Here is a 21,619-nt window from a genome sequence, read left to right on the forward strand (position 1 = left end):
CATTTGCCCAAATTAAGGGACACAGCGCATATAAAGGTGTACTGTGGCCTTCTTGCCTGTCATAAATTACCTCTACTGTCTTCAAAAAGTCTAAGCACATTACCTGCGCTCTGTGAGGTATGTCTGGAAGAAAATGTTTGCTATCTCAGGAAGCTGACACATGTCTTATCTCACTATAGGAATGGAAAACCAACATTAAGCTGAATGACAAAGAATACATTCCTCAGTGATAAGTGACATTATTATTGGTTGATGAACGCAACCAAGTGGCTGAGAGATTAATTTCTATGTACAACAATCTTTAGTGGGTGAAGTTCACTGGGTGACCGTGGTTACGTTTATAGAAAGGGCAAAAAGTGGCATCAACTTCATTTGAGAAAGTACAACCAAGATTCCATTATAAAATATCATCCTATCCATAATATATACACAAAATGCGTTCACACAAAAACACGTAAATACGCGTATATGCTAAATAAACTTTGCTAACCTTTTTTTGCACAAAAAAAGGTGGGTGAGTAGGGCTACAGAAAAACAACAAGGGAGGGAAGAGGGGAAACACATTTCAGTCCTTCTAGAACATAGTCACGTTAAAATATTTTTGCGATCTATCACAGATACATGTGTAACAGGAAGTAGAATCAAATTTGTTAATAGATATCAAATATCTTCCACAGTCCCAAAAAGATGTGAACAATTTGTGTGAAGGGGTGTCGGAGAGTAAAGGGGGGAATGATAATATGGATAAGCTCAGGGTGGGTTTTGGGGTCTGCATCGTTTGGCACCACCATACCTTTAATCTCAAGTCACACATCTCACCAAGTCCACCCCCCACAAATTATAAAGCACATTCCCCCAACTTGGTCTGTAGAGACTCAAGTGATTTAATCATTGTTGCCTCCTCTCCCGGAATGTCTGGGAGACTCCATGGAGAGCAGGATAACCTCCCGGTTTCAGGCTACTTCAGTAGTTAAGTGGCGGGGGCGGGGCTTAGGACGCAATTCACTCGTCATTGTGCCCCCTGCTGTAATAGGCTAGAAATTGTGATGCCTGTATAGGGGGCGGGGCCAAATGATGCGATTCACCGAGCCCCACCCCACCTCCCCCTAGAGCACAACTTGGATTTAATAGACAGCCCTCAGCATATAATTTTCAGTTATTTCAGGTCACACCCTAGAGCAGTGCAGGAACTAGAGAAATTAAACAAATCTGTCCAGGCGCCTCCTGAGGTTGTGGGTGGCTAGGATATATCCTTTCCCTGTCAACCCCAGAGTTATTTAACCCCTGGGGGTATATTTACTAAACTGCGGGTTTGAAAAAAAGATGTTGCTTATAGCAACCAATCAGATTCTAGTTAGCATTTATTTAGAACATTCTACAAAATGACAGCTAGATTCTGATTGGTTGTTAAAGGCAACATCTCCACCTTTTTAAACCCGCCGTTTAGTAAATATACCCCCTAGTGTATCCCGCTGGATCTTTTGTTCAGCCTGCAGTATATGGATGATTTTAAAAACGAGTAGGGCAGCTTCTCAGGACTGCAAATATGTGATAAGTTTTACTGAAATATAAGTGAACCAAACTTTAAAGCAAAACAACTGGAGTTACTGTGACAAAAACCTGATGATATAAAAAAAACTCCCCACAGAATGTTGTGTTTATTTTCCAGTGGGAATTGCAGCACTTTTGTTGTTGTCATCATCATCATCATTTATTTATATAGCGCCACTAATTCCACAGCGCTGTACAGATAACCCATTCACACCAGTCCCTGCCCCATTGGAGCTTACAGTCTAAATTCACTACTATAGACACACACTCACACACAGACAGAGAGAGGGAGAGACTAGGGTAAATTTTTTTGATTTCAGCCAATTAACCTATCAGTATGTTTTTGGAGTGTGGGAGGAAACCGGAGCACCCAGAGGAAACCCATGCAAACATAGGGAGAACATACAAACTCCACACAGATAAGGCCATGGTTGGGAATCGAACTCATGACCCCAGTGCTGTGAGGCAGAAGTAATATAAACACCTCCACTTGTCACTTGATGCAAGGTGAGAGCACAAAGAACTAACAAGACCACAAAAGCCATAATGTATTGGTGTTCTGTATTAGTGCCTGCATAAATTTATTCAAAATGCAGCTGTAAACATATTTTACTCTATTGTCATGCGCATTATTTATCCGTAGAAATATCATTTATTCTATTTGTCTGCACATCATAGACAATGTAACCACTAAGATTATCACTGTCAATTCGTTTTGTCCTCTTTTTGAGTAATAAATCCAGGGTCCTGATAGGATTTCCAATGGGTCTATAACAATGATGGGCAACATGCGGCCCTCCGAGTCTTTACCTGCGGCCCCCGGCTCTTCCTGCATATAACACGTGTTTAAAATGCCTGCTGATGTGTTATTAGAGATAGGTGTCTTTATCTTTAATTAAATGTATTGTTTTAACTTATTACTGAGATAAGGTAAATGTGCGGCCCTTCTGAAGGTTAGAGGGCCGCCCATACGGCCCTTGAAGTGTATCAGGTTGCCTATCGCTCTATATGGTTCTCACCCATGTCTAGACACCTCTTTGGTTTTAAGGTTCAGGCTGCAGCTGCTGTCACAATAAATTTTGACATATCAGCAGCAATTTCCAGCAACCAGACCGATATCGCAGCACCTTTGGTCACAAAACAAGCAAAATGCCCGATAATAACCCAGTCACAATGAAGGGTCTAATCCACAAGCATCAAAGATCCAAACTGATCTTTCAAAGCTTTTTAATATTTAATAAAGGGTTAATGCTGGAGAAATCAGAGCTTTGTCTGGCCTTGACCTATTTACTGGCGCTTGCCGCGGTCCCCATAGTCATGCACACGTGCTTAGCGCATCCTCCATTCATCTGCAGCGTTAGGCTACCGGTGATTAGGAAAAAGTCTTCATGGAGGACCATCCCTGACATGGTAAATAGTGGCGGTGCTTCTTTATGTATCGCTGCGATATGTAGCGATATATAATTGTAGTTATCGCAGCCAATCATTAACAGACTCCTTATCTGATTATTTGACATGTTGGAAAGTGTTGTCATTGTTGCCCGCTGTGTGCGGTCATCTGACTGCTTGAATAGAACCAAAGGAATTATTTGGCTGCTCAATCGCAAAACAGCGAACGGCCGGATCTCATCAACTTTTGCCGCCATTGGTAGTGCCACAACTGTACCCTGTTCCTGTCCAGTGTGCCGCAGCCTGCTTAATTAAACGCTACCTGAATTGTTCCGTTCTCCAATCATACTGCAGGTTGAAGCCTATTTGCTGCTATCATAATATAATAATAATTTGTATGGGTATCACGGTGGCTCAGTGGTTAGCACTTCTGCCTCACAGCAACAGGGTCATGAGTTAAATTTCCGATCATGGCCTTATCTGTGTGGAGTTTGTATGTTTTCCCCGTGTTTGCGTGGGTTTCCTTCGGGTGCTCTGGTTTCCTACCACAATCCAAAAACATACTGATAGGTTAATTGGCTGCTATCAAAACTGACTGAGTGTGTGTGTGTGTGTGTGTGTCTGTCTGTGTGTGTGTATATTAGGGAATTTAGACTGTAAGCTCCAATGGGGCAGGGACTGATGTGAGTGAGTTCTCTGTACAGCGCTGCAGAATTAGTGGCGCTATATAAATAAATGGTGATGATGATGATGATGATGATGATGATGAAGCCCCTGTGGGACATTATCCCATTTTGTTAATAGCAAATTCATGCTCTTTTGACTAAACCTTTAATATTGACAGGCAAGACACTGAGTATCAGGGCTGTATGTTCTTACAAGGATATATATATAAGAAATGAGCAACCAAGGGATGAGGGGTTGCATTAACCACCCAGCCCCCATGAATCAGACACGAGCGCCTTCCAGCCAATAACATGGCTGAGCTGGGTCCTAAGGAAAGACTCTTATTTCCTTCCCAGAACCTGATGGGGGAGCACAGTTACCATGGAAACAAGTCAGCAAAGTGGAGAGAGGGCTGCAATACTGTCATTACAGATAATGTCACAATGCGGGTGCAGCATCTAAAAGTGGGAAAAACAGCTGAATGTGAAGGATGAAAATGAAGAAGAGGACAGGGATTAAAATAAGGCGTCCATTTTATTTGACTGAACGTGAAGATATTCTTGGTCTTCACAATAGTCAGCCCAGTATTTGCCCACAGAAAATGTGAGGACAGTACCATATAGATACCCCTATGGGTGAATACTCCTCTCAGTTAACGGCAACATATTTCTTTATAAAACCCAGCTATAATGCAGACAAAACTTCGCTCAGTGTCCATCCATGATGCCTTTAAATCCAATGTAAAGCTGAAAATAATACAACTTTGATACTCTATACAGTACAATATATAAGATACAATTGATTATTTTTATCAATTTAAGGGGATCTATCACTAAAAGGTATATTTTGTTACTGTTGCATTCATTGCCTGTAAAATGTTTTACGCTGAATGTTACCTTTAAACTGTTCATTAACAATTAAAAAACATTTGCATATTTCAAATCATGAAATACACGAATACATGAAATAACAGTACTGTACGAAGTTTATGTTATGGGCAAGTTCTAAGGTTCTCTCAAATGCAGTAAATTAGATATTTAGTCAAATTCATTGTAATATATAAAACTGGCCCCAATGCTGTATTGTATTAATGCTGTAAACTCAATGCTGTATTGTATTATTACTGATCTTAAGTACCGTACTAACTTGCCAAATTGCAGAAATTTGACTTATTTTTACAGGCAGTCCTATACAATGTGCACAGATTCATCTGCCGAGCAGCAGACGGCCCCTACAAATTGTTGTGAAGTGTTGACAAGTTGGTCTGACAAATCCGCTGGTCATGTGACTTTTGGCTTCTTCTGATTAAGAGCAAGGGTTAGCGTTGCCTGTGACTGCCAGAGTGCATTAAAGCTCATTTAACCACTAGCCGTTCTCCTCTATAATAACCTAATTTACCGCTCAATCCAGCTCTGTTCTGTAGCCTTTGGGGACAGTGAGTTCACCTCTCTGCCTGGCAAATAATTATGAGAGATGACATCCTGGCAACAGTTTACAAAAATACCCAAAAGCCCCTTTGATGTGAGGATTTCTGGGTAATTATTAGTGAAGTGACCCATTACCTTTCATATTTGAACTTCACCCCTGCCCACACTCCTTGTGTCAAGAATGGAAGCTCCAGTATACCTTGGGGCCTTACCTAAAGCAACTAACAAAGAAAGTCATCAGTGAGCTGTCTGCCAACGAATCTCAAAGTGGTATTAAAAGTAAAATGTATTGAAACAACACAGCAAACAGCGACGAGACCAACCAGGGCCTCACCTATTACATACTAGACCGTGCTCCGTCTTATGTGCAAACATGTCATGTCAGCTAGTGTGGATTTTTAAAACAAACCTGTGACACATCAGCAAACTCTATTTACTGGGATTTACTTCAGAACTGTTGCGCTGAGTATACTTGCATGCAAATACACAAGGCTGCCAGAAAGGGGGTACAGAGAGTATGACAGAAAGGGGCCGACCAGGGCCCCAACAGATTTATTAGGGGAAGGGGGTTTAAGCAGGGAATTATAGGACGTGACAGGCGCCCGCCTCAACTCCAAATATGGAGGGGGGGAGGGGGTGAGGAGGGGTCCACGACTGCCGCCATTTGTGCACAGGCCCAGCCCCCCAGTTGCACATCTTCCAGCGAGAGAGGTGACTGGCTCCCAGACAGAGAGACTCCTAGCAGTGTTGCCGTTGGGAGGTTCAACGCTGTCAATAGAAGACAGTAAGAAGAAGAGGAGGTGTAAGTAAATTACTGGAGGTGTCAGACACTACCGGGGATGGGGGGAGGGGCAAATATTGGGCAGAGGATCATTTACAAATGGCGGTGGGTTGAGAAGAATAGAAATGAGGGGGGCCCTGCCTGACACATGTGTACTGTACCCCACAATTTCTGGTGGTAGCCCGGCATATACATGATCACTCTGACATGTACTCTCAGTAAGGGTTATTTACTAAGCTGAGCTGCAGCATATGAGACCCTCAAATTCCTTTTGCATTTAATGGCAGCACATATAGATGATTTCTATGTGAAATGACAACGTTATTGAACGTGTAAGCGGATAGGGCTGCCGTTCTGCTACAGGATAGGTGCAAGATAATACGCATCAAGAAAAATGAGAATCTGTTTTACAGAATGATGTATTTAAATAAACTGGGAGATGTGGAGAATTACATGGGGGTTTAGGGGTTTATTTTGAAGATTTTTGCTTTTGTAGTTTAATTCCTGACAGAAAGAGATGGAAAGTGCTGGCCTGCTTCCTCTTCATTTACTTTTTTAGCACTCTTTTGTGAGTCGTTTTAGCAATGAAATGGTTAGGCTCTGCATTTAGGGGTTGTGCTTTTATTATCTTTATAATATAATGTGGTGGGGGAGGGGGTTGTGTGTGAATCGAAGATGGATTTTAAATTAAGGACAAGCTTGCTTTTTCCTGCCGCGTATTAGCCGGGCGCGGAAGTGGAAGGGACAATACGAGCGTAGTAGCATAGTGCGGCCTGAACCCTTCATCAATCCCTGAGCACTATAAGGAGTTTATTTAATATCATGGTGCGTTAATCCTTATTTGCCTACTTTCCCAGAAAGTCCGGGAGAATCCCAAAATTCAGTTCCTATGGGAGAGTAGGTCACCCTCCTGGATCCCGCCTATTTCCGCAGTGGAGCATTGATGATGAGCAGGGCAAGACGCAAATTGCGGCAATGCACAATTGGGGGAGCCTTAATGATTTAATGTCATACCCCAAAGCCCCCCTCCTCCTGCAATTGCCACCTGGACCCTCCGGGAGATCACAGAGAGGAGGTACAAAAAGTAGGCAACCATGTGGTAACCAAGAGCAACCAGTCAGATAGTTACTTCCATTTTCCATCCTGTGCTAGAAAAGCTATTATTTGATTGGTTGCTTGGGGTTACAGCCCCTTTAAGCAATTTGCGACACGTTATATAATAAGCCTTTTATATCTCCTACAAAACAACTAACTTTCTCCTCACACCTCCTCTCAACGATTATGTAATTAAACACTTGGTCATGGGTTTTTATTTCTCACCATCCTACTGTCAGAGTTTCAACACTGGAAGGTAAGCAGTGTGGAATACAGATTTGCAAGGTTCAAAAAGTTTGCTCTTTGTAAAGGGATATAAAGCAACAAAAATGGCTGGCCCATGTCCCTGACCTTTGACCTGACCAGAAATGGACACAGACCGTGGATCTTACAGTTACTGTAAACTGCACACATTATAAGTTGTATATAGTGATGACTACAAATTACAAGTAATCAGTCTAAGGTGGGAAGCTGCAGGTTTCTGAATCCTTAACACACAATGGTGGAATGATTTACACCTGGGTTTTGCATTGTGGTCCTTCGGTGGTCCACCCAGCACACATCAAGGCAGGGCTGTAACTAGGGCTCTACGACAGGGGCGACCGCCCAGGGCGCAACGCTGAAGGGGGGTGCAATTTAGGAATAATTTAGTTAAAATTGAGGGCACCAGGCGCTAGAATTCTGAGTTACGTCTCTGCATCAAGGTGCACGCCTACTGTTGGCTAATTAGATCTGTCTCTGCAAAAAACAATGTTTTCCTTCGCAATCGACATGCTCACTTAGGTTCCTGCTCTGAACAAGGACTGGGCTATAGGGGAGGTAGGTGCCGTAGGCACTCTACGGCACATGTGTCAACTCTGGGCAGGAGGAGTTGCTGGAGGTCCCAACACCAGCCATGCCTGAGTGGCAGAAGCACTTTCATAGGTGCCCTGTCCAACCTCCTACCTCTTTAGTACCACCAGGTTCAATTTAAAAAACTTTATATTCTACCCTAAAATACTGCTCAGTTTAACCTAATTATGGCTTATATTAATTGGAGATAGGAAAAGCCCCCCTTCCCCCCCCCCCCCCCCCCCCAGGGTCAGCACAGTACTAGGGCAACTGGGAGGGATGGAGGTGCAAAAAGCAGTTGGCTGTTAAAGTTTTAATAATTTAGTCAGACAGACAGCAATAGTGTGCGTCTATTGATGCACAGTATTAATGTGTCCCTTATCAGTAATAACTGACTAGGCCGCTTAGCAATAAAAAGTTTGCCCGAAGGAGCGTGGACGGACAACATGAGTATGGCAACTGCAGTGCCGGCGGACCTACACCAACCACAGGCGAGAAACTCTGAAGTCCTGATACCTGACCCCAGAACGCTGCATGACCAACCATCGGCAAATCTGAAGAGCTGAAGATCCCATCTGCCTCAACACTATACCATCTGCCTCCACTGCCCACATGGTACAACATACCTCCCATGGATCCCTTCCTCCGGTACCACTGCCCTGCCAACCTCCCCACCTTTACACTCCTTCGTATCCTACGTTCCTTTCCCTGCCCCTCTTCTTCTCCATCCTCAACTCCACCTCACCCCTTACTCCCTCCTATCCCTCCTCACCTGTCCCCCCATCTTTCCCATCCTCCCTGCTCAATATCCTCACACAAGTCCTTCCACTACTACTTCAGCATATCCTCCTACAACATGCCATGTTTTTAGCCTCCACCTCCTCTGCCACCTACCTGGACCACTAAGCCTAATGTCCCATCCGCTCCTAATATCTCTCTTTACCCCCTCCCTCTAGCTTGTACGCTCTTAAGGGCAGGGTCCTGTGCCTTATGCATACTTACCTACTCTCACGGAGTTTCCAGGAGGCTCCTGGGCTCCCAGAAGAGTAGGCATCCCCCTGAAACATTATGGGGAGGGGGGGGTAAATTATGCAAATTAACATAATTAAGCCATACCCCCTGCTATACAATAGTTAATTTGGCCATTTCCAAGAAGGGGGCGGGGCCACATTGACGCAAAGATGTTACCACGCTCCCTAATACACCTGTCACATGACCTCCCGTCCAGGATCTCCCAGAAGGAAGTATTCAACGATTGACAAGTATGGCGTATGGTCCTATGTTGCATATCTGTCCACCCTCCAACTTCCTGGTATGCCCCAGTAAAGTCTTATACTGATTTCTTTCACTATGCTATGATGTGTTCTGTTCATGGCATCCATGTATGTATTATTCTGCTGAACTGTACACTTGTTATGTTTGTTGTATCTGAGTAATTATGTCCGGCGCTACAGAATCCGTGGCTCCATATAAATCAACGATGGCAACGAACTTAAGGATTATGCAGATAAACCTTCTATCATTTGGATCTGCTACGCAGTTCTACTATTTGGAAATATATTCATGAACAAGCTTCCAAATTACTACACTAACAGGTGCCGTCTTCTTTTCCTTCTGCGTGATATTTAGATTTATCTGACTGAACAACAGGTACTAAGAGGAGAGAAGCCACCGGTCATTAAAGGAGTTTGTCGAAGAAACTTTGCTACACAAAACTATTTGGATTTTTTTTTATCAATATTGTCTTCAGGTTTATTTATGAGTACGGAAGATCTACAGCTGCATTTACTATCGAGAGCGGAAATTGTGCTTTTTAAAATTACTTTTCTATGTGAACTTATTAATTACAACAATAATTTGTCTAAGTTAATAGTACAAACACACACAAATTCCCCCCCCCTCCAAAAAATACAATTCTTTTATGATGCACATGTGTCAAACCCGTGTTCAGTCCGTGTAAGATCACACGATGACTCAAACAAAATGTGTTAATGTGATTCAGAAAATGAATACATTATCAAGCTTCAATAGAAAATATGTTTTATCATTTTAAGTCTTGAGATAAACATCCTACATAGTCTATGGAACACCGAGCTTCAAATAGGGATCCTTGACCCAAATTCTAAATGTAAAGTGCACATACATCTGCGGGCAATTATCAAGACTGGTGCTGTAACCCATAGCAACCAGAGGGCTGGTTCCATTTTTTAAAAAGTACTAGAATAATGTCAGAATTTGATTGGTTGCTATAGAGTAGTTGTGTTCATAAATGCCCCTACCCACGTTACGTAAAGCCGGTGAAGAGAGTTTTGCGCTACTGCAATGCCTGTGAGCCTTATTCATCACAGGGGCAAACGCAGGATTTGTAGGGAGGGATTTCCACGCTACGCTGCCAGTGGGCGTGACCGGCATGCATGGGGGCGTGACTATAATTTTAGACAGTGCTTGGCTGCTCTCCAACTCCTTCTATCCCCATCATATACACAGGCAATTCCTATCCCCATCATATACACAGATAATTCCTATCCCCATCATATACACAGGGCAAGCCACCTCAAGCATACAGTGCCCCATGCTAAGAGGGGGTTTCCAGACACTAGGGAACCCCCCTCGGTTTGCCTATTCATCAAGGTACGTATCTGACGATTTTGAGCGTATTCTTTAAATCACTCTGTGCATGCCCAGAACCAGAAGAAATGTCCGTGAATGCACTCCTGTTCCGTGCGCTTGCAGCCGCTAAGGACACTTAACACAGCCTACGATTTCAGGGAATGAACTGAGTGGGGAAGGAGTGTTTTGCCATAGTCAATGTACAGTAAGGGCGTGCCAAACTCAAGCGCACGCAGCCACGTCCAAATCAAGCCCTACGCACAACAAAATTACTTTTTTTTTATGCTGCATCTCTTGCTCCAGCTACAGGGTTAGTCTCAGTTTCGATCAGTAGTCATGACAGTCTCGTATGCAGGCTGTAACGTGTTTGCAATCACAAGCAATTGTAAAAATGTATTTTATGCTCAGTAGACATCAACAACATCCTAATAAATGTGTTTTTTTTTTACTGTTTTAACATTAATGCTGTTATTATTGTTTTTTCTTGTGCATTCTTTTGCAAATCTATAATCTACATTGGTAATGGATGCATCTTGCTGCCATTGGTCACAGCAGACCTGCCTCCCAATTTTAAAAGTACACGTATCTTTAGATTCGTGCCTTTCTGAAATTAGGCGCGGGCAAAGTCTAAATACGTGCGTATAATACTGAACGTGGGTTGCGCTCAGAATACCTGCCTTGATGAATCAGGCCCCCTGAGCGTAACATGTGTTTGTTTTAAAACGCACGGAATTCGACAAATTCAACAAGGAGCCGAGAGCTAGAATCTGATTCGTTGCTACGGGCAACACCTCCACTTTTACCCTTTAACTTGAACTGTTGGAGGCTCCCACCTGGCTGATTATTGAGGGAACCCATCTAAATGGACAATGCTACATTCTATTCCACTGAACAACAACAAACAGTTGGTCATTCTGAGCAGAGATAGAGCCCCCAACCCATGTGATTTCTTCATGAGACCAAAGTGGAGGAGCCTTAACAAGGTAATATGCTATATTAATGTGACCTATTGTTCATCATCATCCTTTATTTATAAAGAACCACAGACTACAAGTTGTATCACAGCTTCTTCTTATTTAACGGAAGAAACCATAAGCCATGGTCTTGGATGGCAAAACCCCCAGTGTCTGCTCTATCCACAGATAATCTGGCAAAGTGGTTTCCTGGAAGAGATATTTCAGACCAACAATTGTACATTTCAGTAAGTGGCGCATCCTGCTGCACAGTGACACACACGTTATCACCGCCTAGAAACATACACACTGACACATGTCTCTGAGACGTGTGGAACACATAGTACGACACACAACACGGACCTGTGAGCAATGTTCTTGAGAAGCTTAATGCATGCTGAAATGTAGATAATGTTGACATTATCCAGATCATTTTACATAAAGAGGCGTGATCCAGAGGTTTGATTTAGGATGGTTTTCATCACAGATCTGCAGAGGGATGAGAATGGGTTTTTGTGTTCATACAGAAACCAGGACTAAAACACTACAATACAGCGAATACAACCCCATACTGCAGGTCACTTTTAATGAAAACAATGGATCTATGGATAGATAGATAGATAGATAGATAGATAGATAGATAGATAGATAAGATAGATAATAGATAGATCGAAAAAATATTAGAAAGACAGATGATAGCTACATAGATAAAGAGATGTGAGATAAATAAATAAACAGAGATAGATAGATAGATAGATAGATAGATAGATAGATAGAAAGATAGATAGAAAGATAGATAGACAGACAATAAATAGAGAGATATGTACATAGATGATACAGAGATTGATAGATGATAAAGAGATAACGAGATAGATAGATTCATAGATAGATAAATAAATAGATAGATAGATAGAGAACATATTAGAAAGATAGATGATAGATAGATAGATAGATATAGATAGATAGACAAATATTAGAAAGATAGATGATAGCTACGTAGATAAAGAGATGTGAGATAAATAAATAAACAGAGATAGATAGATAGATAGATAGATAGATAGATAGATAGATAGATAGACAAATATTAGAAAGATAGATGATAGCTACGTAGATAAAGAGATGTGAGATAAATAAATAAACAGAGATAGATAGATAGATAGATAGATAGATAGATAGATAGATAGATAGATAGATAGATAGATAGATAGATAGAAAGATAGATAGAAAGATAGATAGACAGACAATAAATAGAGAGATATGTACATAGATGATACAGAGATTGATAGATGATAAAGAGATAACGAGATAGATAGATTCATAGATAGATAAATAAATAGATAGATAGATAGAGAACATATTAGAAAGATAGATGATAGATAGATATAGATAGATAGACAAATATTAGAAAGATAGATGATAGCTACGTAGATAAAGAGATGTGAGATAAATAAATAAACAGAGATAGATAGATAGATAGATAGATAGATAGATAGATAGATAGATAGATAGATAGACAAATATTAGAAAGATAGATGATAGCTACGTAGATAAAGAGATGTGGGATAAATAAATAAACAGAGATAGATAGATAGATAGATAATAAATAGAGATATGTACATAGATGATAAAGAGATAACGAGATAGATAGATTCATAGATAGATAGAGAACATATTAGAAAGATAGATGATAAATGGAGAGTTAGATAGATAGATAGATATATAGATAGATAGATGTGAGATACATATATAGATGTGAGATACATATATAGATATAAAAAATAACATGTAAGATGTGTTCCTCTCCATAGGACACACATGGAGGGGTTATAGACACATCTCACACACATTTCCACGCACAATCTGTGACACAGGAATATTCTGTAGGCACCAGCTGCTATCAGCTCTATGCTGTCAGTTCCCCAGAGCCTGTACCTTCACAGTGTGTAATCCCATTTAACCTGTCAATGCTCAAAGGCTTCTGTTATAGAGGAGTAAACCAAGATACACCCAGGAATTGCATCCTGATGTTGCACAGTCTTTGTGCGAGCGAGATTCTATTGATTGCTTAGCATGAATGTGTGCACAGTCATGTTTATACTACATAGTGTGTGCTTAGTGTCTGTCTACAAATGATGTGATATATCCTGTTTTAAGAGGAGAAAATGTTTGCTGGTGAATATATCATCACCCTTCACCTTGCTGAGATTGTTGCACATGTCACACGATGGACAATGATGGAGCGTGTAAATCAGTGTCACCTTGACAGCGAGCCTAGGACACACAGCTATATGTATGTTACCACCTCTTACCCCATACACATGACACAAAGAATGTTTATATCATAACGTCTGCAATTATCAGTAACTACCAATTATAGCTGTTATCATTTGCAATTGTAGATGCTCTCTGGACATCATAACATACCAGCCACAGAAAATGGATGTCATTATGTATATGAATTGGTACGTGTGTGTCTGTGTGTGCGTGTGTACGTGTATGTATGTATGTATATATATATATATATATATATATTACACATAGTGGTGAATTTGTAACACGAAGGGTAAAACTGATTTTCAGTGGTCTTTTTGGCATTTTTCATCCCTGCAAGGCCACCGTGACAATCACCCCTGTACAACAAGTATATGATACATCTATAAAAGGGGAGAGATCATAGATTGAATGTAACAAATGCACTGTGCACTGTAAACATATGACATTGGTTTGATAAAGCCCCCTCCCTTCTCCTCCATTGCAGGAGTGACACACTGTACTGTATTCTTCAGGACCTCCTCCATTTTTTTCCTCTGTCCCCCTTCTGCACATTAACCCCTTAGATAAAGTGTATTTTTATAATGGTTTATATTATTTATCTGTATAATGCACACTGGCAAAAGCCATTGACATTGAAGTTGTCAGACAATAAAATATTTGTTTTTCCCACATATGAATATATAATAGACCTGTGTGATAATCCTGCTGTCTAGCTATCACTAAGGCTCAAGGTGAATGCTACCAATGGGTGTCATTTTCTGCAGCTATTTATTATTCATTGTTCTGATAAAAGGCAGCTATAGACTGTGGCTATAGACATGGTACCGGTAACCTCTAGGACAGATAGTTGCACAATAGCTCTGCATAAATCTGCTTTGTGGCTTTTTCTAATCCAGTCTGCAATGAATGGTGTAAACATATCTCTTACCTGCCGACAAAATTCTCCAGGACAGAGCTTTTCCCAGCGCTCTGACCCCCAACGACAGCGATCTGGGGCAGGTCTAGGTTAGCATTCTGTCCGATGGCTGAGAAGGCATCTTGGAGCCGGTTTACCAGCGGGATAAGCTCTTCCATTCCTCTGTTGCCCATCTTAAAAGGCTGCCTCCTGGCTGTGTCAGTCTGTGCACGTCGCTCTACAAGCCTCTGTCACCTTATCCCCAGTCACCGTCGAAATGAGATGTGCAGGACCACTAAGATCTACACGGTCCTGCTTCTCCTCCTCTGCTTCTGCGCTTCCCCAGACTGCCAACTCAAGCGCATCTAGCAAGCGGCTCCTGGGGGATTTAAACCGAAATGACCATCTTGCACCAGTAGAGGGCGTGAGTTGGTAATGACAGTACGTTAGCCGCAAGCCATCATGGAGGATCAAGGGAATTGTAGTTCCTTTTGTTTCTATTCATTTCTCTTGGGAGAGGTGATGATGGTTGATCACGGTGCCTGTCACTTGTGTCAAGATTGGTGTAGACATTAACTGTCTGGAAGCTAAGATGGATCACATAGATCGCATATAGGGCATAGTGTATTATCTATACCACTGCAAAATTAACCCCCACATATGCACTTATAGACCTGAAGTCTAGACTTTACTACAGGGTCAGAATTGTACTAAAAACCTAGTAAACAGCTACATGAGTGCTATACACAGTAGCAGTACACTGCTCATTGCACTAATTGCAGCCCCAAACTTAGCTCCGCTTTCTCTTGTTGCCAGTCTATTTATGACCAACCTTACATTGCTCACGTTAATTTATATTTCTTTTCGCAATGATAAGAAATGAATTAACGTAGTAATTTATTAAAATTAATTAGCTGGGATAGCAGCTACGATAGGAGCCTGTCCCAGCCTACTGGGAAGTGATCTGAAGGTCCTTCTCCTGCGATGCTCTCCCCATAGGTTATAACAGCGAACACCAGCTAGATCAGGCCTGTCCAACCTGCGGCCCTCCAGATGTTGGGAAACTACAAGTCCCAGCATGCCCTTCCAGCTATCAACAGGTTGTCTACTGGCAAAGCATGCTGGGGCTTGTAGTTTCACAACATCTGGAGGGCCGCAGGTTGGACAGGCCTGAGCTAGATCCTAATTTCAGAGCTTGATAATTAGGGCAAAATCGCAGTCCCCAAACACCTATGGGGGGATGGGACAGCAGGAGGTTTTGGAGATATCTGCTATGGTCCTCCAATAATAAATAGCCTTATTACTATTGCTGTGCTTTAATCCCCCCGAAAACTGCAGTTTTCAGGGGATTATAGGTTGATAAATTCGCCCCTTTATCTGTAAACACGAGGATGATTTCATTGTAAGCCCTAACACCAGAGTTAATCCCAGGAGAATGTTATGCCTGAAATATTTTAGTACAGATTGATTTCTTCATCCCACTTTTATGAGCGACACCACTCTCTGGATAGAGCCCCATACTCACTAGCCTCAAAAGTCATGCTTTTACCAGCATTTTTTTAATGCAAGTAAAACCTTATAAACAGGTATGGGAATGGAAGCTATTTGTGCCAATGCACACTTGCACTTGCTGTTGGGAGAGGTGGCAGCACAACAGCATTTTTTGGACGCTGTTGACTTTATTGCCTTCACTGCAAGTGAAGGCACTGGGTTCAATGAACTGTCCTCCACTGACTCCCCTGACCGCAAGTGCTGGTTACCTATTCCTGCATTCCTAACTGTTAAAACTGTCATACAAGTTTTTTTTACTTTTACAGTCCTTCTAAAGGCACATCTGTCCTGACTCCCAGCAACCAATCAGATTCTAGCTGTCGTTTTTCAGAATGTACTAAATAAATGATAACTAGAATCTGATTGGCTGCTATAGGCAACATATCCACTTTTTCAAACCCGCAGTTTAGTAAATATACCCCACAAGAGTAACATTTGCACACATCTGGTGGTCCTGCCCCAAGTTCAGCAGGTACTGGTCTGACATTCAAAGTCTAGACAATCACCTGGGTTGTGGCTACTAACTCTGCAATTTGCTGCTCGCCCTTCCAATCCCAGATTCCCCAAAGCATATTAATAAGCTAATTATACATATATGTAATATAGCAAATTGCCAATTCAAGGAAGTGCCCACACCCGTCTAAGCTTGCCTTGGTTCTTCGCAAGATCTGGCATGTGTACAATACGGAGTATTAGAGCATATTTCATGATCCGCTTCCTTTACAAAAACAAGGGACCCTTGCTTCAACCCCTTAAAAGCTTTGCCCCTATTGTGACGCACCCCTCTGACATTTGGGCCAATGTATATGATAGATCGCTCATGGATGGTGTAATCTCCCTGTCCCCTCTTCTTTATCTTTTCCTGCTCTGTTTATTCATGGTCATTTGGAGTCAAATGTTATATTACTTTGTTCCATGCTTTATATGTATTTATTTTTTTCGATACATGTTTGAAGACTATGTAATGGTAGTTTGTGTTATCATAATGCACTAATAAAAGACATCCTTTTAAAAATGAAAGCCTCATATAACTGTTAACCAGGCCTTATAAGTGACAGTGGTTTAGTGGTTAGCATGTCTGCCTCACAGCACTGGGGTCATGAGTCTTATTCCCAACCATTGCCTTATCTGTGTGGAGTTTGTATGTTCTCCCGGTGTCTGCGTAGGTTTCCCACGGGTGCTCCGGTTTCCTCCCATATTCCAAAAAAACGGTAGGTTAATTGGCTGCTATTAAATTGACCCTATTCTGTGTGTCTGTCTGTGTGTGTGTGTATATTATGGAATTTAGACTGTAAGCCCCAATAGGGCAGGGACTGATGTGAGTGAGTTCTCTGTACAGCGCTGCAGAATTAGTGGCGCTATATAAATAGATGATGATGATTCCACAGCACCAAGCATCTCTGAGCCAGTGAAGATAAAAATTTCAGGCCCATTTTGCTGCTGGCCATCTGCACATTTATGACATCAATTCCCATTCACTTGCTTGCAATGCATCCTTAAAGCACATGTCTACTATACTCTATGTCAGTGAGGGGCCGCATGTGGCCCTTCAAGGTTTCATCTGTCGCTTCCTGCTTTAGTGTCAGATCTGTATGTTATAGCATGTAGCACTAGTTTGTTTTCCATTAAACAGTCTGCTGATATAGGTAGGTGTGAGATATGAGTGAGATATGCCAATAAGGGTCAGGTGACAACTGTGGCCTCTGGCATTATAAAGTTGTACATAACAGTAAAATGTGAGGAGGCTACATGTATTTTGCAGTCTCTAGTGGAGTTGGGCTTGGATTTTGTCACATTATGGGTACTCCTAGTAATTAAGCAATGCATGTTCTACAGCCTTTCTAGAAGGGATGGATGATAGCAGATTCCCAGCAGGGCACACCAGTTCAGACTGTTATAAATGGTTCTGCTTTCTGTGATGCTGGGAGTAAATTCTCTTTCTGGCCACCTGGTCATTCAGTGAGTGGCAGATGATGGCAGTAGATCTGGCACCTGAGCTTTGCACTGCCGCAGGGTTGCTCATAGCGGCGCTGACCACGTATCTGCACTCACACTCCACTAATAGTATAGTACAAAATATAATACAGAAAGCATTAGCTTTGCTTCTACGTCAACTTTTGATATTGTCTGCAGCGTTTAAAAGCGTTAAAGCAAGGAAAAATATATTATTATTATTACCATTTATTTATATGGCACCACTAATTCCGCAGCGCTGTACAGAGAACTCACTCACATCAGTCCCTGCCCCATTGGAGCTTACAGTCTGAATTCCCTAAAATACACACACACAAAATAGGGTCAATTTTGATAGCAGCCAATTAATCTACCAGTATGTTTTTGGAATGTGGGAGGAAACCGGAGCACCCGGAGGAAACCCACGCAAACACGGGGAGAACATACAAACTCCTCACAGAAAAGGCCATGGTCGGGAATTGAACTCATAACCCCAGTGCTGTAAGGCAGAAGTGCTAACCACTGAGCCACCGTTCTGCCCAAATGTGCGACCATATAATGGAATTGCATCTATACTCCAGGACGATGAAGATATATCTCAGTACTATATACCTCAACCTTGTCTCTTTCCCCCCAACTTGTGGAGCCATTTGAACAAGGATGTGAGCGGGACCTTCGGATAATGCTTGACAGGGAAAGATGTTTGCACATTTGTTTTATTTCAATTGATACGGCTGCAACAGACACTACAAAACATACACCAGATGGTACAGGGTTCCCCCTAAACTACATACCATTTACCCCGATACATCCAACCTTTGCTGGCGTAACTGTGGTCAAAGAGGAACCCAGCACTAACAATCACAGTCCCTAAATGCTTATAAGTGTTAACACTCAATTGTATATTAATATGTGCTGCAGTATTTGTGATAATAACAACCCAAATGATTATTACCAGCAATTAAAGTTAGTACTAAATATAATGCTAATATATTGAAATGTGTCTTATTATAGTTCTATTTAAATATGAGTACAGTACATTCATTGGTAACTAATTCATGTTTTTGTTGGATCATCTAATTCTGTATACATATCAATACAACCAATGGTCCTATAAATATTGTACTTAATTAGTCAGTGCTTCAAATGTATTGACCAATATGTTGTTGATACACATTAAAAATCCTGTTCCTGACAAATCATGGAAGAGCCCAGAACCGCCCCGCGTCTCTTCTTTGAAATCCTATATATTGTTCATCGCTATAATGGAGAAAATCACCTCCCACCTCCGAGACAAAGACAAGTAACACCAAATCTGGTCCCCATGGCTGTACCTGTAATATGCTCCGTTACTATCTTATCTAGTATCTGTGTTCCCCCTTTCACACCTGCTATTCTATATCCTATGGCCCAGTTTATGTACCTCCCCCCGCTTGTGAAATCCCTAACCCCCCTAATTTCTTTCAGCTGACGACCATCCCCCTTCTCTCCCCTACCCTCATCCTTCTTAAAGTACAACGCTGTTACTAAATTTTGTACACGTTTCTCATTGTTCCCATATTTTTCTACAAATAAGTTATCCTACTGATGCTTATGACATTACTTTTTGTTATTACTGTTCCCATGACTCTATCCATGTTTGCTGTCATTCAAGCCTGTTTAATAAAAATTTTGAGTTAAAAAATGCAAAAACATCCTGTTCCTCAGATATAGGAGAGAAAGTTCATCCTGATTGTATAGAAATCCCAAAGGGAAATGGTCAAATCCTTCAATCTTTGTAACTTAATCCTCCAAATAAAAAATAATAATAATAATAATAATAATAATAATAATAATAATAATAAAACAGGTTTCAGACTTTTCCACAAATAAATTCAATATTTAATGTATGAAATGTACTTACATTTTGGAGCAAACTCTTCCTTTCTTGTGTAGATCACTTTTTCCTCTGAGTCTTGTTGAGTATTGTCAGTGACACTAGTCCTATAGAATGCACAAGTTTCTGACTGATAAACTGAAATTTGTGTGTCAGAACCTAAGAATGAGATATAAGCTGTGATTATAATAATACTAAAATAGGAGCTAAAACATTCTAAAGCATGTTTATTAATTCATCCATATAACATACCTCCCAACATTAGTCTTTCCGGCAGTGGGATGGGGCATGGCTAGGGAGCTAGCTCTGTTGGGTGGTTGTGCGTTGTATTGCCAAGAGTTGTCAAGAGGAGGTGACGGTTTTCCCGGTGAGTACCATTTTCAGGTTTCGTCTCTCTCTTGGTAGGGCCCTCAGCCGTGTAACGGTGAGTAGGGTATTCGAGCGGGATTGTTTCCTGTCCCAAATCAAGGGGACGGCAATCGGAGCAGAATGAGGAGTCTCTCCCCTTGGTTGTCACCTCGTACACTCCCTCTCCTTCCAACTGTATCCCTGCCTTCCAGTAATCTATCCTCACTGACCCGCGGTGGTGTAGGAAGCGGTTTTGGTGGGTCCGTTTGGATGGTAGGTGGACCAACTGTGAACAAGGTAGGACATCTGTGTGCGTCTGTTGTTCATCGCAGGCATTACGCTATTGTTGTGTGTCTTACCAGAGATAGGGTCTCTTCACTGTGACCCTCATGTGAACAGTCTGGCCTGAGGACTATTTATTAAAAAAAAACAAAAAAACACTAATTTAATGTCGGGCTGGTTGGTGGGAGGGAGGCCTGTATTATTCACCCACTGCTCAGCTTTCAAGGAGGTGAATAGTAACTATCACTTTCCAACCAGGCAGCAGCACCAGGTAGTCAAAGGTGCAAGAACAGCAGAGGATTTGAGGGAGGTTTAGCGCTTGTAAAGGCTAGGCGCTGCCACTGGAAGGCAGCATTTACTTACGAAAATTGGGGAGGGGGGGCGCTAGAGTTCTCTTGCGCCAAGGACACTGAAATGTCTAGTTACGGTTCTAGCGAGGGGTACTGAGCTCTCTTGACTACACGCACATCTAGTGAGGAGCCAAGGGGTACCAAATGCTGGTGATTATGGATATAATAAGCAGTGAGGGGCCAGCACCTAGATTCACACATCATATTGGAAAAAGTCGTCACCTCCTAGTAATCAAGAAGCGTGAAGAGGACTACAGTCTTTCTTCTGATAATCTGATCAGATATTACTCTTATTATTACTCAGAATCCAATTCAAATTACTCACCCTTACCTACAAAGCCCTCAACACCACAGCCCCCTCATACATCCCAAATCTCATATAAAAATACTCTCCCTCCCGCCCTCATAGATCTACCTCTGACCTGTGCCTTGTCTGGTCTCAGTAACCACCTCTCACTGCCGCTTACAAGACTTCTCCCGTGCTGCTCCAGACTTATGGAATTCCCTACCACACCCAATCAGACTTTCCCACAGCCTTCAAATCTTTAGACGCTCTTTGAAAACCCATCACTTTTTTAGCGCTTACCTTATCCCCGATAACCCTATTCACACTAATACACCCTCACAGCTGTCCCAATCTCCACTCTGGGCCACACTCGCTCCTCTTGTTTCAACTGTGCCCTCTTCCACTTAGAATGTAGCTCTCTAATGAGCAGGGTCCTCCATACTGTTTTCATGTCTGCATTTATTTTGTCTACCTTGTATGTCTTTGTTTTATGTATGTCCT

General features: G+C 41.8%; 1 protein-coding gene across 11 annotated transcripts in view; it reads right to left on the reverse strand.

Annotated features, from left to right (window-relative positions):
• DNM1 (dynamin 1) overlaps positions 1-14,874 on the reverse strand; it is a 92,826-nt gene extending 77,952 nt beyond the window's left edge. For 5 of the 11 annotated variants that reach the window (XM_075185119.1, XM_075185120.1, XM_075185115.1 and 2 more), the window contains exon 1: positions 14,506-14,873. In XM_075185119.1, coding sequence (XP_075041220.1) covers positions 14,506-14,666 — 161 coding nt within the window. In that variant the 5' untranslated portion in view covers positions 14,667-14,873. Of the gene's footprint in view, positions 1-14,505 lie in introns of all 11 variants that reach the window. The other 6 variants (XM_075185118.1, XM_075185114.1, XM_075185116.1 and 3 more) reach the window with 2 other exon arrangements.
• Between the last annotated feature and the right edge of the window lie 6,745 nt (positions 14,875-21,619).

The sequence above is a fragment of the Mixophyes fleayi genome, chromosome 9, assembly GCF_038048845.1.
Source record: "Mixophyes fleayi isolate aMixFle1 chromosome 9, aMixFle1.hap1, whole genome shotgun sequence".
NCBI lineage: Eukaryota > Metazoa > Chordata > Amphibia > Anura > Limnodynastidae > Mixophyes > Mixophyes fleayi.